The sequence below is a fragment of the Bemisia tabaci genome, chromosome 8, assembly GCF_918797505.1.
Source record: "Bemisia tabaci chromosome 8, PGI_BMITA_v3".
NCBI lineage: Eukaryota > Metazoa > Arthropoda > Insecta > Hemiptera > Aleyrodidae > Bemisia > Bemisia tabaci.
The window spans coordinates 27,897,308-27,914,242 of NC_092800.1; the positions used below are offsets into that span (position 1 = coordinate 27,897,308).

General features: G+C 34.9%; 1 protein-coding gene across 2 annotated transcripts; it reads right to left on the reverse strand.

The window, feature by feature from the left end:
- Positions 1 to 211: 211 nt before the first annotated feature.
- LOC109033938 (uncharacterized) lies at positions 212 to 15,962 on the reverse strand. Of its 2 annotated transcripts, none has more exons than XM_019046802.2 (8): positions 14,469 to 15,962; positions 13,078 to 13,268; positions 5,465 to 5,554; positions 4,307 to 4,988; positions 3,466 to 3,705; positions 2,414 to 2,619; positions 1,739 to 2,017; positions 212 to 527 (listed from the first exon to the last, which is right to left on the reverse strand). In XM_019046802.2, exons 1-8 carry the CDS (start codon positions 15,400 to 15,402, stop codon positions 363 to 365), a joined length of 2,787 nt encoding a protein of 928 aa, XP_018902347.2. In that variant the 5' UTR covers positions 15,403 to 15,962; the 3' UTR covers positions 212 to 362. The 2 variants fall into 2 exon arrangements, with proteins under 2 accessions (XP_018902347.2, XP_018902346.2); XM_019046801.2 differs by having other exon boundaries at positions 13,078 to 13,271.
- Between the last annotated feature and the right edge of the window lie 973 nt (positions 15,963 to 16,935).

The following is a 16,935-nucleotide window of genomic DNA, read 5'->3' on the forward strand; positions in this document are numbered from 1 at the left end:
TTTATTTTGTCCGTTTATTTTCTTAAATTGATAACTCCAGTCACTCTTCCTAAAGTGAATTCAAATGACTATGATTGTTGACTCTACAGAACAATGTGCGGATACAGAAATAAGTGAGGGAGTTATGAGTTTTTTTAAGTTTAGCGATTCCCATACTATGAAACTCAATCGAGTGTTTAATTAAGGAAGAGGAATGAATTGAGACTTGTACTTATGTAACAAAAACATTTATATTTTCAGATTCATGTTCAATGTTCTCAACATACAGAAATTTATTCTTCAAAACATGTTTTATTTCCATTTAGAAAAATAAGAATATTAACAAATACTATTTACAAATAAACAAGGACAACAAAAATTGACTATTCCAGATCACGCAAATTAATTGTAGATTGTTCAAAGTCGCAATGCCTGGAGGAGGTACTTGAGTCAAAGAGGAACACTTGCAGTTCATTGGACGAGGCCCCCAATAGCACGGTGTCATCCTGAGTTGTTTCATAGAGCTCTGGATTTTCATTCAAATCGTCCTAAAATAAAAGAGAGAGGAAATAACAAACATGGAGAAGACAGAAATATAAATTGAAAAAAATAATTATAATGAATAAAATTTGAATATGATGGCAGAATATGTCCTGCTTTTCCATTCAAGCGAACTTATTTGGAACACTTCTTTCAAAAACTGACTTGTTCGCTAACCTATTGCAGATGAATCCGAAACTGGTTTCCAAATATTCCTTCCTCAATTCATTAACAAATCAATCACCACTGAAAACTCCTCAAGCCTTGGTAAGAATCTATATCCAATTTTTACAATTTAATAAATCAATATTTATACTGCAGCGATTACTTGTTATTACTTCAACTTTTATGATTGAGCAAATGTATCACTAGGCTCACTTTCAAATCCTTCGACGCCCTCTTGCATCTTAGATCCGATCAAAACTATCTTACTTTCAAAACTGCATCATTAAACCCAACAAAATGGCTGCGATTGACTTCATCTCAAAATTGTTGTTGAAAGATTCTGGAGTGCAGTTGAAGCTGAAACCTATTTTCCCCCAGAAAGCTCGAAGGATATGAATATCGATGGCCAAAGTGATAAACCCACGTATCTCCATTGCAGTATTTCAATATTTTAGCTCCTATTTTCCTTTTTCGGAGAGAAAAAAAAGCCACTTTTGTAGCTAGAAATTCGTACAGAATATTCGGCTGACAGAGAAGAAAAATCAAGGAAGCTTCGATAAAATACGTTGACTTGTTTTCCTGAGAGAAAAAAAGTATAACAGGAAGTTTACAACGTCGCAAACGGAGATAAATGGTTTTGCACCTCGGGAATTGAGATGGAGTGCATTTTGCTCCATTAAAGTGGATTAAATTTTTTTTTTGTTGGCATGAAATCCACTCCAAAGCAGGGTTTTCCCCTCCAGAGCATAGTTCATTTCATGCTATATTCATATAACTCAAGTTTTCTTGGAGCAAAATAGACTCTGGATTCAACTGCACTCCTGGATTTCACTCCAAGATTTCTAACGGTGTGACAGAGAGCAATAAATGTAAAAAATAACAAATAACACGCCTGGCACCGGGTCAACATTCAGAGCTTTTAATGAGTAGTTGGACATTTTGGCGGACAGCCATCTGCAAAACTGGGTAAATTCGCCACTCAGAGACGATCGGGTAATTTCAATCAGGCATAATTGGGTTTATTAACCCGTCTTGAATCCAAAAGCCTTCTTACCTGGAGCATCAATGGAGATAGGTTATCATCTAACCAACTAGAGGGCAAGACAACATCTGAACTTTGCAAACAAGGTGGAATCACCGACTCCGTCTGCGAAATTGCTAATGCCTTCGAAAAGACCTCAGTACTCTTTCTCAGGTTTTCTGTTGCATCAGCAATTTGCTTCTTGAGCCTCCCATTTGAGGTTGTCTTCTTTTTGTTCATCTTATTTCGAACGTCTTTTAGAGTGATGTTTGTTCTCGCACAACCTATACCACTTTTTTCTGCAGCAGTTGTCTACCAGAAAAAAAAACACACAAAAGAAAATCAGAATGTGTTTACACATAAGAAAAAAAGGCTACTGACAGGAATTTCAAAATAACACTGAAAATTTTTTTTGTTTAATGAATGTTTCTGTTCCGAAGCTGCCTTTATAACATGAGCATTTATTACGATGTTTTTTATTATTTTTTTTCATTATCCTGATCGATTCTGACATTTGTTATCCATATGAATCATTGAATACTGAAATTGCAAGCATGCCAGTCTGAGTTGCATTCATTCCCTCTTTTAAACCATTACCTAAGGGGGCAGTGTCAATCGTTTTCACAACCATGTTATCATAAATAGAAGTACCTATGCACAAAAAGAAAAACAAAAAAAAAACAACGCATTTAAATTTGATGAAATTACCTCTTTTGATAGCACCTTAGAGCTTGCAGGCACGATTTCTTGCAGTGTTCCTTCCGACACTTCTGTCTCATCTTCTGTCAAATTCATTTTCTCCGTAGTTAAAGACTGCTCAAAAGATGGAGATATCGAGTTAAAGTCCGAATTGTTTGAGACCAACTCTGGTAAACTTACAGACAAACCTTCAGGCCCCAAGTTTAGGTTAATTCCTATGGGCAAAAGAAAATGAAACCAATAAGAGATTACTTCATAAATTTCATTCAAGGCAAGCAAAAGAGAATATTTTTCATTGACGAAAGAAATTACTGCACGAAAATATAGGGCAGCAGTTGCATGGCATTGAAATTAGCTAGGGTGATATATACTTTATTCATAAAATTCATTGAGGCTATCGTTTTCAAACTCGGAAAAACACAGGCGGCAAGAAAAGTCAAAACTAAGAAAAAAGTTTGCGTAAAAAGTAGATTATAAAATAAAATATTCCTCATTGGCTTGCTACTTATGACCTCACATGAAGCAGCAACCATGGTTTAGCTTAATTGATTGCTGTTGATTACGTTGAGTGAGATATGTTGGATGCTACGATTTTATGTTGGATAACCAATTTAAACAACGGGTAACAAGGCTTTTTTTCACAAAAACGACACCAAAATGTTTCGGCTGAAAACTCAGCCTTCCTCAGTTGGGTAAAAGACGATACATTTTTTTTTTTTTAAAAACCTAAAATCTTAGTACTTGGCTGTATCTTTCAAAATGAGAAGAATTTTGTTCTGCTTCGAAAGGTACAGCTGAGTGCTAAGAGTTTTAGATTTTTAAAATTTGATATTGCCTTTTATCCAACTGAGGAAGTCTGAGTTTTCAGCCAAAACGTTTTGGTGTCATTTGTGTGAAAAAAAGTCTTGCTGACCTCTGTTTAAATTGTTCATTATTGTATGCTAAGTGACTCAGAGATGGCCAACCTTACAAATACTGAATTGGATAAAAATGGGAACGGTATCACATATTATTTATTTTGATTAATCTAAAAAAAAACTTATGAAAATGCAGCTACTTACCTGATATTGATGACTCATCATTAGAGCAAGTTAGTACGTTCAATGAACCTAGATTTTCATCATTTTCTAGAAGATTTATGGTGTCTAGGGGGTCAATTGATTCAATATGAACACTATCACTCTTTGCAATTGGCTGCGGAGCTTTAGAAGCAGATGCTCCGCTAATATCCAAGGAATGAACATGCTTATAAATTAGATGCGACTTCAAATCTTCTTTTGATGAGAACTGATAATCACAACCTGTGAATAGAAAGATAATTTTTTTTTACAATGTAGTTACTTCTAAAAATAGGCATTCCACCTCATACACCGAAAATGGTCTGAATTTTTCAGATTTATTCACATAAGTCCTTGGTATATTTTTTTCATACATTAAGTTTCATGAGAAAAACGGATGTGTCACTAGTTTTCTCTGACACGGACTCGCAAGCTCAAGAACAGTTCTCAAGGTTGAGGCTGCTAAGGCGGGGCTTGCATTTGTTGGAGCGAGAGCCCACCTCTATATCCAGTAGATAATCTCTTTTGAGACTGGACTCCCTAGAGAGTTAGAGATAGAATAAATATTTGACCCTAGACACAAGGTACAGGGCTTCAAGAATGTCAAAATTTCACTGCTGGCAATAGCCACTACCTCAGATACATCAAATTGGTGAACATGTAGTAAATATTTTTGGCTCTTAACTACAGATACAGATACTCAAGAGTCGGGTGTTTGTCAAAAAATCCCAGAGCCAGATTTTAAGTTTCCAAAATATTGCTTTTTTCTGGATTTATGGATCAAAGAGTCATCAGTCTGTCTGAAAGTTTAAAGGTCTTAAAAATGGATGAGTTTGAAATTCACCTTTAATGACACACGAATGACAGTTGGGGCCATCTCCAACTCCTATCCGTCTGCCTTCTGCATCTTTGGTGTTGTGGTGACATTTTTTCAAATGAACATAGAGGCTGGATCGTGCTGAGAATGCACCATCACAGGTATCAACAGGACATGTGAAAGTTTTTTCGGTAAAATGCGTTAGAACGTGATCCCGCAAATGCTCTGGCCTTAAAAATGATTTACCACACTTCTCTATTGTACACGGATACTTGCGAATGTTTGTATGTTTGCACATGTGCCGCGAGAGCTTACTTGATGTTGTGAATGCCCACGAACACCCTTCGAATTTACATCTGTAAGGTTTGACACCGGTGTGTGAGCGAACATGGGCCTTCAACCGACATGGCTTATCAAAAATTTTGTTACAGAAACTGCACTTGAGGTCTTCCTCTGAGTAAACATGTCCACGGGCATGTGAGCGTAAGGCATTGCGAGAGTAATAGCTCTTGCCACAGTCTTTGCGTTCACAGCGGTATGGAGCTGGGATTTCTTTGTGGACCCGTAGATGAAGCTCCAAGTTCCGTTTCGTTTGAAATGCTGCATTGCACTCCTCAACCGGGCACGTAATATCCGCAGGCCTTTTGTGTAATTTTAAATGAGTGTGTAAGTTATAAACCGTTGAAAAGGATCGTTCACAAAGCTGACACTGAAAAATAAACAGACGCATTTTAGATATTTCAGTAAATTCAACATAATGGTTTATTTTAGTATTTCTTTTGGGTTTGGGTTTTTCCTTTTACAATACGGCTATTTTTGGAATTCCTTCAAACTATGAAAAAGTAGATGCATTACCTCAAGTAATTTTCACTTCCTGTTTCTGCTGAATGGCAAACATTCTTCAACAATTTGCAGAGCAGGATAGAATCCATGGCTGCATTGTCTGGATTGTACTCATAAAAGAACGATGGTTGTTTGAAAGAAAATGCATTGTTAAAGAACTCAAGAATGTCTTTACTATTCTTGTTTTTTTTTCTTTTTTTTTTTGCAAGACTTGTGCCATGTTCATAGCAGAAGTTTAGTAACTTAACTGCACTCACTGCCTTGGGTAAACTCCTGTGAAAAAGTGTTCAAAGAAAATTTGAGTTTTTAAATTCATTGAGTATGATAATCAATAAAGCATACCTTGTGACTCTTTTTCTTCAGATGTGTTTGTTTGTGCCTTTTAAGCTTGACTAGCGAAAAAAATGACCAGCTGCAATTCTCATGATCACACTGCAAACAGTCCCAAAATGCAAAGTATAGGTAAACTTACGAAAATTGAAGTGAGAATTTATTGTTCCATTTACACCACCATTACACTTAAAATGGGAGGAATTTTACCTCTCGCATTAATTTTATTAATGAACTATCTTGCATTTATTTTATCAATGGGCCACAAGACAGGATACAAAATTGCTTAAGCATCACAACATATAAATCAATATCATTTAACTATAATTTTAATTGGAGTGAATATATTGAATGAATTTTTTCAAGGAAATAGAAAACCAGGGCCAGTAGACTAAATACGAACAGTTGGTGGAAATTTTTTGAGCTAGATTCACATTTGGTAGTGTGATGTTCACGATCCCTGTTTTATTTTTCCAAATTTTTTCTATCTTTTTACAAACTTGATCATTTTCAGTCCGAGCACAATCTTAGTTACAATCTGTAATCTCTTGCAACTTCAGTCATTATTTTTAATAGCGCTTTATCGCCGTTATCAAAAGCCTCGCTTCTCGAGCATCCTACTTTTCGTTTCACAGTTACAGTTCGCCAGCTACAGAGCAAGAGTCAACTTGCTGGGTAACCTCCGGATGCCTCGGCCGGTGGGAACCCTCAACTCTTGACATGAGTTCTAATAATCTATTTCTCTTTCAGGAATATTTTGTTTTTTATATGCTTTGCATATTTTATTATTATTCTATAATATTTTGTAAATGCCTTCTGCATAAAATTAGTCATTTTTAGACTTCCATTCATTTATTCATTTGAATATTATAATCCTTTTTATTTTGAGCCTTTGTTAAGCTCCTTATTAATTTAAGCGTCTTCAACGCAATAGTCTAATGAAAGACTTTTAAAGATTTTTTTCATTTTATTTCCACAAAGGAGAATTAAAGATGTATTTCTTTTGTGTATTACTAATCCTCTTTTTGCAGCATCGTTATTTGTGTTCCGCAGAGGAAGATCCAGTTTTGTGCCTTGGATTCTAGTATTTTTGGTGATGTAATTTCTTTTTATTTTTATATTTTGTCCCCTTTTCTTTGTGCCTTCAGCACCTTAAATTTTCAAATATTAAAATCTGTCATTGAAACGCATTTTCTAGTCTTCGATTATTTTCTTGTTAATTTTTAAGTTTTACCTTTCTTTTGAATTCAGTTTTCTAATCAAGCTCTCCCACACTATTTTAGCAGGTGTAATTGTCCAAATACTTGGATTTTCACTTTAAGGGTGAATTTCAGAGTATTTCGTCAATTATGTCTTAGCAACTGCTCCTCCAGTGATAAGAGTTGATTCCATGTAAGAGTATGTCGTAAAAATATGAAATTACGCATTATATGGAATCGGGTCTATCCTTGAAGGAAGGAGAATCATTTTCTTAGCTTTTTAAATAAGGGGTGGTTCTTGCAATTGGTGCCGAAACCCTCCTTTCAATTTCTTTTGATGATCGTAGAACCATTTATTATTTTCATTTTCTCGATTTTCGAATAAGTAGTTTCAGTTTCAGTTATCTCAATTTTGTTATTTAATTTTAATTTTCAAAAGACAGATATGCGTTTTCTAAAAATTTCTTTTCATTTTCCCCAATACAGTGTCTTTAATTTTTCTTTTGTGTAAATATGTTTAATCTAATTTTATTGTCAGTGATTCAGTGCCCCTACAGGAATTTTTTATTCTTTTTGTTGAGTGCCTAAACTTTTTTTAATTAAATTTTTAAACCACTACAGTTTGTGGGTATTGCTGTGTCTCTGGGCAGCCATTGCAACATCCACGAGGTGTAGTTTAAAAACTTTTTTTATGCCTAAAATTTATGCGTCGATTTTTTGTATCTTCATTTCTTTGAAATGCGTCGATTTGCTTTTTATAATTTCGTTTATTCTTGCTTGCGACAGTAATTTGTTCAAAGTTTCGTTATTAACTTTGTCTAGTTCGCATAGCATATTAATTTTCTCGATTTCTCTAGTCAATTTTTAGTTTTCTTTAAACGCGTTATTTTTTCGTTTAAATTTGAGTGCTTTTGTTCATGTGAAACAGGCCTCTTATTTTTAGAACGCAGTTTAATTTTTCGTTAGCGCTACTAGTTCCAGCAGAGATTAATTTATTAAGTTTTGCTACTTTGTGAAATGCAAACTTTTAAATTTTTCTTTTTTCTGTTGTCTATTTGTACATACATCGAACCTCTTGATTAGACCAGCTATTTTCTTGTTCTTGAAACACTTGGACCTCCATCCTAGGCCATTTTTAGTGCCAAAGGCCATTTTTAGTGCCGAGATAAAATCTACGTAGAAGAGTGTATGTTAGCGATAGGGAAAGGCCACCCATGTCATATGCAACTCCTCTTTCTACATTTTTAGGGATCCCACGAGCCTGTAGATTGCTCTTTATTTTATTACTTTTTTGTGAGGGTTTTGCCCAACAGACGAAAAAGTCTTCTTTTTTTTACATTTTTGTGAGGGTAATAGTTATTCGCTATGTGCTAACTTCCCAACAGGCAAAAATTATTTTTTTTTATTCCATTTTTGGTGAGGGTTTGGTAATTCACTGAGTGAGAACATCCCAACAGACAAAATGGTATTATATTTCTTTTAATTGCTGGGTTTCAGGTAATTCACTGAGTGAGAACTGTCCCATGCAAGCATAAAAACTCCTGTAAAACTAGTAATTCACTGAGTGAGAATAGTATGGAGAATTATAAGATACCTTCAGGTAATTCACTGAGTGAGAACGTAGGTATTCTTTTCTTTTATAGTTTGATATCTTCAAGTAGTTCACTGAGTGAGAATTGTCGAATATCAAACATTTGCGGTAAGACAAGTAGTTCACTGAGTGAGAATTGCACGCATTGGATTGGAGAACAAGAGTTTCAGAACAATTTTATTTTTGTGGCCGCCAAGCCTTGTATAAAACTGGTTTTTTGATGACCCAATATATTCTTTGAGGGAATGGTGTCAATTTATTTTTGTTAAAGGCCATTTGAGAGCCATAATACTTTATCAGACTCAAAAGTCATATTTCTGAGTTAGCGCCGGCATAAATGGCTAATCTCTTTGACAGTAGTCGTATTTTCTTAAATAAAAAGCTTTTAAATATTTGTGAGATTGTAAAATTTAAATCTCTTAGCTTTTTATAAATACTGTTTTAACTTTTTGCACTTAATTGTATTTTTGTGGTAAATTTCTTTCAAACTTGTGGTTTTCAGTGACATAATTTGTCTTTGAGACATTTGTTACTTCAGTTCTGAAAACTTACAAAACTTTAATGATACTTTTTTCTGTTATCTGAATAAAACGCAATATGCTAAGTTCATACGCGTAAAATCAGAACATCGCGAATCAAATTTTCTGCTCTGGCTTACTTTTCTAGAAATAAATTTGTTTTTCCTTTAATTTTCTTATAATTGATGGGCCAAACGTGGTTTATCTTACATTTTGGTCAGTTATTCCGTTTACATTTTTGCTCTTAAAGCTTTTGAATCAGTTTATCTTGAAAAATTCATCTATTTTCAGTATGAATGTTTTGTGCACACAGTGTGAATGTAAACTCATGAGTTTTTCAAGTTGCTTATGCTCTAATTTTGTTTTCACAAACGTAATATTTTTCCAGTTTAAATTACTAAGCCAGCAGCCAGCAGAATTTTGATCTTGCGTGTATTTAACTTTTGCTAGACCCCTTTTGTGGTCAATTAATGGATCTTTGAATCCTATTTTAAGTAAATTTTATGAAGCCTTTGAGCTTAAAAGTGCAAAACAGTATTTCAATTTTCTTTTCTTTTCTTTATTTTGATTTTCTTTTCTTAATTTCTTATTAAATGATAAAAATAGCTGTGTCAATCATGTAAAGAGTTGTTTCGATATAGAAATTTTGATTTTATGATCGGTTGAAATTTATTTTTGGCTTCTCTGAGCCTTATTTATTTTTGGAATTTCTTTTTCCAATTTTCTTGTTCTATGTCGTGAAAACCTACTTTTGCTTTTTCTTAAGCTTGGTTTCGACTAGAATACCTTTTTCTGAGCCAAAAGACTAGGTATTTTTCATATTTTCGTTTCATTTAATTTTTCTGGGTAAAATTCAGTTCCTTTTTTTTCAGTTTGGTTTTTGAGTTATTTGAAATCTATAAGTAAAATCTGAACATCTTGCAAACAAGTAATTAAAATAAGTTGTTGTTTCAGCTTAATAATTACGGTAATTTCCGCTTGAACTATTTTTGAGAGTTCTTACGCAATTTCGTTTTTAAAGTGATAAAATAACGATCTTTTTTATTGCGGTTTGTTATGAAACTCTAATTCAAGCAGGAAAGTCCAATTTACTCTTATTGCAATGCAATTTGGACCCATCATTTTAAAATTGATCCAAATCTATGGTCAGTAATCAAATACAATTAGTTTTCGATCAAAATTTAGATTCAGCCTGTGTTACGTGTTACGTGACGATTTCCGTTACTAGCAGTAACCTGAATTTGTTGATTCTCATTTTTGATAATAAACTTTGAATTTTCTTCCTTAACTATTTACTTATGCTTGCAAAATGTTCACATAATTTAATTTTCTTACAGAATTAAGCTTTTTTAGCTTCTATCTTTTGAAATTTACGCAATTTTGTTTCCTTTTATTCACTTTTTGATTTTTTTTTCTCTTGAACTATTCTTCTATTCTACTTGGATATGCCTTTGAGCATAGGTGAAAAGAACTTCACATTGATGAGTAGCTACTTTTCCTTTTTCAATTTCGATACTTTTTTTTCTTTTTTCGTAATTTTCTTAAATTTTAGCTCTACGTGGACTTGCATTTATTTGATTTTATTTCATTATGCAAGGGTTGTGACAACACAACGCTAAAATTTTAATTTTTTTGAATAATTTTATATGGTTTACAGAAGTTTAAATGCCTACTTTTTGAATCAGCAGTCATATGATTGCATAAGACCGTATTGTGTTGACTCTAAAGGGAATTGTTAAGTCAGTAACCCTGCCTCTGGGCTAGTCGTTCACCCAATGAAAAGCAATAGACGTATTGTTTGGATTTGGAAGGTACTTTCTCAGAGTAAAGACTGTGGTGTTGCGTTGATTTCTTTTCCTGAGTCACATCCTTCGTTAGGTTCCCTCGCTTTATGCGTTATAAAGTTTTTGTAACTTTTGCCAGAGGAATAAATCATGAGCATCCATTTCAAAGGAACAGCGCAAAGTATTACTATGGCAAATTACACAAAACTTAAGGTGGCTTTCTACTTTCTGTTAAACTCCGGTATGTTTGAACCGTCCTTGTAAAATTGTGAATGGGATAGTGACATGCATCCCTTGAAACAGATTTAAATGTATCGATCTATGGCATCCTTTTTCACGGACAGCGCAAAAGTATACATTTATTATCTTCACACAGTTTTATAAGAATAGGTAAAAACTTAAATTTCAATAACTCTCTACTCAATTATTTTAAATTCTATGGCCTCGACTTTCACTCGCATGGTGCAGAAAAATAATTGTGTAGCACAAACCAAACTCCAACCCCTTTTTACGTTCAGCCTATCATATCAAAACTTCTATCAAATCAGAATTTCTATTATTTTTCAAAAAAATTAACTTATTTTGAAAAATTTCTTTCTTTTATGACTTTTTATGTCAATTATATTTTGAAATACAATAATTTTTTGTCTTTTTACCATATTTTTGTGATTATTCTTCATTCTTTGAGCCTCATTCTTGAGCAAGCTCAGTTAAAATATTTCACTACTTGTGGTACCTACAAAAGATTTTTCTGTCAATTTTGACTTTGAGCTTTCATTTTTATGAAATTTTGCTTTAACATTGTTAAAATTTTTAATCTCAGTTGTAACTCTCTGGACTAGTACGCGTTTACCTTTGTCTAGTATTGATAAAATTTAGAGTTTCAATAAAAGGCACTGGGCACTGCATCATCTGAATCACCTATATATTTTATTCTTTTGCACTTGTATGCATTTTTATATTTTAATTTTCATATCTTTTGAATATTTTCTTATGTATTCTTGTTAAAACTGTTCTCTTTGTTTCAGTTTTTCCTAAGATTACGATTACGTAATTAAAATTTTCTTTTTTTCTTGCGTTTCGCCAAATTTCCCAATTGCGTAAAAAATGTTAATTTCTTTTTAAGGCCTTCAGCCATCATAATACTTTTTCTGTTTAATTTTTTAAAATTTATGATACTCTTAAAGGAGGTCATGACGTTGGGGGCAACGTCTTCGTAAAAAAGGGTGAAATGTGATGTTCACGATCCCTGTTTTATTTTTCCAAATTTTTTCTATCTTTTTACAAACTTGATCATTTTCAGTCCGAGCACAATCTTAGTTACAATCTGTAATCTCTTGCAACTTCAGTCATTATTTTTAATAGCGCTTTATCGCCGTTATCAAAAGCCTCGCTTCTCGAGCATCCTACTTTTCGTTTCACAGTTACAGTTCGCCAGCTACAGAGCAAGAGTCAACTTGCTGGGTAACCTCCGGATGCCTCGGCCGGTGGGAACCCTCAACTCTTGACATGAGTTCTAATAATCTATTTCTCTTTCAGGAATATTTTGTTTTTTATATGCTTTGCATATTTTATTATTATTCTATAATATTTTGTAAATGCCTTCTGCATAAAATTAGTCATTTTTAGACTTCCATTCATTTATTCTTTTGAATATTATAATCTTTTTTATTTGAGCCTTTGTTATGCTCTTTATCAATTTAAGCGTCTTCAACGCAATAGTCTATTGAAAGACTTTTAAAGATTTTTCATTTTATTTCCACAAAGGAGAATTAAAGATGTATTTCTTTTGTGTGTTACTAATCCTCTTTTTGCAGCATCGTTATTTGTGTTCCGCAGAGGAAGATCCAGTTTTGTGCCTTGGATTCTAGTATTTTTGGTGATGTAATTTCTTTTTATTTTTATATTTTGTCCCCTTTTCTTTGTGCCTTCAGCACCTTAAATTTTCAAATATTAAAATCTGTCATTGAAACGCATTTTCTAGTCTTCGATTATTTTCTTGTTAATTTTTAAGTTTTACCTTTCTTTTGAATTCAGTTTTCTAATCAAGCTCTCCCACACTATTTTAGCAGGTGTAATTGTCCAAATACTTGGATTTTCACTTTAAGGGTGAATTTCAGAGTATTTCGTCAATTATGTCTTAGCAACTGCTCCTCCAGTGATAAGAGTTGATTCCATGTAAGAGTATGTCGTAAAAATATGAAATTACGCATTATATGGAATCGGGTCTATCCTTGAAGGAAGGAGAATCATTTTCTTAGCTTTTTAAATAAGGGGTGGTTCTTGCAGTAGGGAAAAAAATAGAGATATTATTTTAAACGTATACATATTTACAGTGTTTTTTTTTTTTTTTTCACTAAAGTTAATTTTAGAGGAGACATGGTTGACATATGAAGTTTTTAGAATGTTCAGAAGCTATTTTTTCCCTGCAGCTAAACTCATTAGAATTTTCTCTAAAAACAGTAGGTTAAATAAGTCATGTTCCATTTTTAGCAAAATGGGCTAACCCCGAATTTTGAAAGAAAAAACTTACCTTGTACGGTCGAACATCGTAGTGTGTTTGAAGAAGGTGAGCCTTCAGCCAGTTCATTCTAGATGCATTATACATGCAACCATTTTGTGGACAGAACCAGACTTTCTGGTTACCTACATCCATCTGTAATTTGTTCAGCTCTTCCTCCGATATACCCATTTTCTCAAATGCTTCATTCACCGGTTTCTCTTCTGCTGGAAATAACAACACAGTAGATGAAGTGCTAATAAAAACCAGAGTGAGTAATGCAGTATGTAGATCAACATCAAGCCTTCTTAATGGGGATCATTAAAATAATGGAGTTGCAGACGAAACAAATTCATGGTCTTGAGGGGGTATTTTTCATTTATTTTTAATAGGTAATTACCTCCTTACAGTACTCTCTCTCCACAACAACAGCAGTTGGAAGTGTTGTCAGCTAAGTTGTCACTTGTATACATTTTGTTTGCGAGAGACGATGATGCAAACCTCCAATAGGGATTGAGGATTGACTGCGCTCACAATCAGGCTGCTGTCAATCCTCGATCCCTATTGGACGACTGCATTGCAGTTGCATGCAAACTGAATGTAAAGAAGCTGATGACGCCTCTGTATTTTAACAGCAATAACTTAGTCAATTTGTATGAAAAGAAGTTGATCTTGATCAGTTGATTTTTACTCCCATTTTTGGCTCAATAGGTACTTACTTTACTTTTAGAAATACAAAATCCGTCCAGGTATTTATAGGACAACCTTTGTACATTGACTCATTGATATAAAATAATTTTTTTACAGAAAAATTATAGAAAGTCTTACTTACTTCTGCTCAAAAATTTTATGAAAAAAGGGCCTTAACTCTGCAGACTCTTAAGTGTTGCAAATGACGGCAACACCTTTTAGGTATTCTTTTTTGTTTCTTCTTTTTTTTTTAATTACTTATTTAAAAAGCCCTCACAGGCTAAGTAATCCCATATGTCTGCATCATTATGAGCCATTCCCTAATCTATTAACCAAATTGCCTTCTTACTGGGAAAAAACAAACAAGAAACAATAAAGCCATCCCTAATTTTCTACTGTTCTGTAAATCCCTGCATAAATATTTTCCAAGTATTAGTACTAGAGAGAAGAATATGCGACAACGAAACATTAACTGGGCATGCATCAGAACACAGAAACTGAGTGACATTTTCGACCTGAATTACCTCATCCAGGAGTTAATGGGGAACACTGAGGGCTCTGTACGGCGAGATGCAAACTCTCTTAAAAATCCAGAATTTCATTCAATTTTCTCATACATGATTATACTGAACAGGTGGAAAGATTCCTTTTAGAAACATGAAATCAGCAAGGAGCAAAGGAATCTCTCATCTCTCTCAAATAAACTACAAAAATCACACTGAAAGTTCTCTTACCAGGATCAGAGGGAGGAGTAGCTCGCATTAGGACCCATTTAAAAGTTTCAGATGTATTTTCAGCATTGGATCCTTCCTTCACTGTTGAATCTTGGATTTTCAGCTGAACCAAGTCTCCTTTCTCATTTGATCCATCTTTGACTTGTTGAAGTTTAAAAACATTGTTACCACCCGAAATTTTCATGTTATTAAAAACTTTCGATTCTTTGGTATTGTCATGATCCACTATAACCGTCGTATCCCCTTCCGTAACGAATTCTTTCTTTATCAAACTGTTCATGGGTGTCAGCTTTGGGATTTTTCTTGCACTTTTAGTCTTAGCGACTGCTGCGGAGTTACTTGGTTTTCTTTTGATTGTTCCGTTTTTTTGTGGAATGACAGCCACTGTTCTTGCAGATGACTTAGTCACAGTTGTATCAGATTTCTCTGCTTCAGGTAAAGAATTCACAGAAGCGGCCTCAAACGAGATGAAGGTATCATTGTCATCAACCAGAGTACCGGAGTGGTCAGAAATAATGACATCACTGAACCTGTAAGAATTGAGCGGCAAAGTTGGTTCAGTTGAAAGTGATGAAAATGGTACGATTTTAGATGGGCTGATACTAGCTCCAAGTTTACCGGTTATTACATCAGTAGTCCTACTTACTAGAGTCATCTCGGAAGGTAACGATGAGCATTCAACATTTAGATAATAATCTTCATCAGAGTGCAATGAGCAATCGGACATTTCAACATGATTTAGTGACTCCGCAAGTTGCATTTCAGACACTTCGATTTCGTAGTCAGTGGTGCTGAAAAGGTTACGCAGCTGTTCGTTTTTATCCAAGAAAACGAAGCTTTCAAAGTCCTTTGGGTCTGAACTGCCATAAAGTTCTACAGGACAAGAGCTGACAGGTACATTGACAATCGTTTCTTTCAGTGCCCCCGACTCCATCACATTAGGTTATGAGGCAGTGATTGGCAGTTAACGTAGTCTGAAGGAAGGTAAGCTGCTAAGACTGATTGTGGGTAAAGCTACTGTGTTCTCACATGGAATGGTATAGTAATTTTCATCTTTATTCTATTTTGCGTGACGATGAAGCTTGGAGACAACAAAGGACCAATTCCTCGAGGTTGGCTTGTCACAAAAGCCATTCTTGCAATGAGTTTGCTCTGCACTACTTACAAAGGTTGAAGGAGAAAGGATGACACGAACCGGAAGAAAAATTTCAATTATTCGGTAGAAATGACTGCAAAAAAAGCACAAATAGCGGGTTCACTGGTTCAACACTGCTCGAGTGAGAGGCAAGCTCCTGACAAACGTTACACTGATGAGATGAGAAAATTATTACAAAACTGAATACGCTTTGAAACAAATGAAAAACTTCTTGAATAAAATTTCATAAACATCCGTCGAACACAGAAAAATCGGCAAAACGTTGAATTTTCCGTTTTAAAAATCGAAAGGAAACAAGTTTTATTTTTGTTCAATATCTTATCAGTTGTTCTTCTTCTTCATTCCAAAAAGGAGGTTATGTCCATTCGCCATTTGTACGCCATGTTGATGACGCACTAGCGGGAACTCAAGTGGCGCGAAGTTTGAATTGACGCACCTGGTGCGAGTTGTGCGACAGAGCATAGGGGAGACTTTCATGAGCCACCCTGCGCCGCCCACAACGCGCATGGCGCACGACTTGCCTTACATCATTACACTTCATCTAGCGTAGGGTGTTCACTCAAAAGTTCACACGATCAGTGTGTGATTTTAAAAGTCAAAAATTAAAAAAATTACCAAAAATAAAAAAATATAAATAAATAAAATAAATACACGATGCACGAGCTTCTTCGCCAAGGAGCTCTCCGCAAGAAATCGTTCACCACCTGCCCGTTGCGTCGGGGGCGCCGCTCCGCTGCGTTCTACCAGCGCGAAACTTGCACTGACGCCTACAAACCTAAGGGGCTACCACACGCATTGCGCAATGCTTGAAGTATCCCCTTAGGTTTGTAGGCGTCAGTGCGCGTTTCGAGCTGACAGCACACCGCGCCGCAGCGTGCCATAAACTTGCCCACAATTAATAAGTCAGGGTGTTAAAATGTAGCCAATTTGACATCAAAATCGAAATTAGCGACTAAAATAAAACGTCAGTTACGAAACTTACGTGATCTTTCAGTTATTATCCAACTTTTTCCAGAGTAACGGTGGAGTTTCGGAGTACTGGAGCGCCGCCCGCGGCGCGGCGGCGCTCATGAAATTCTCCCCTGCGCTCAATCGCGAGTCGCGCGCAAGCACACTGACTGAAGCCGTTAAAAAACATTTTCTCTAAAAAAAACCTCTTCTCGTTTGAAATTTATTTTCTGAATCCGATTTTTTCTCCTTTTTTTCGATAACTATATTCAAAAAGATTGCAAAATTTGTCGCTCCCTACGTTTTGCCGCCATGGGCCGCGGCCCATGTGGCCACCCCCTCAATCCGGCCCTGGGCCTCGCA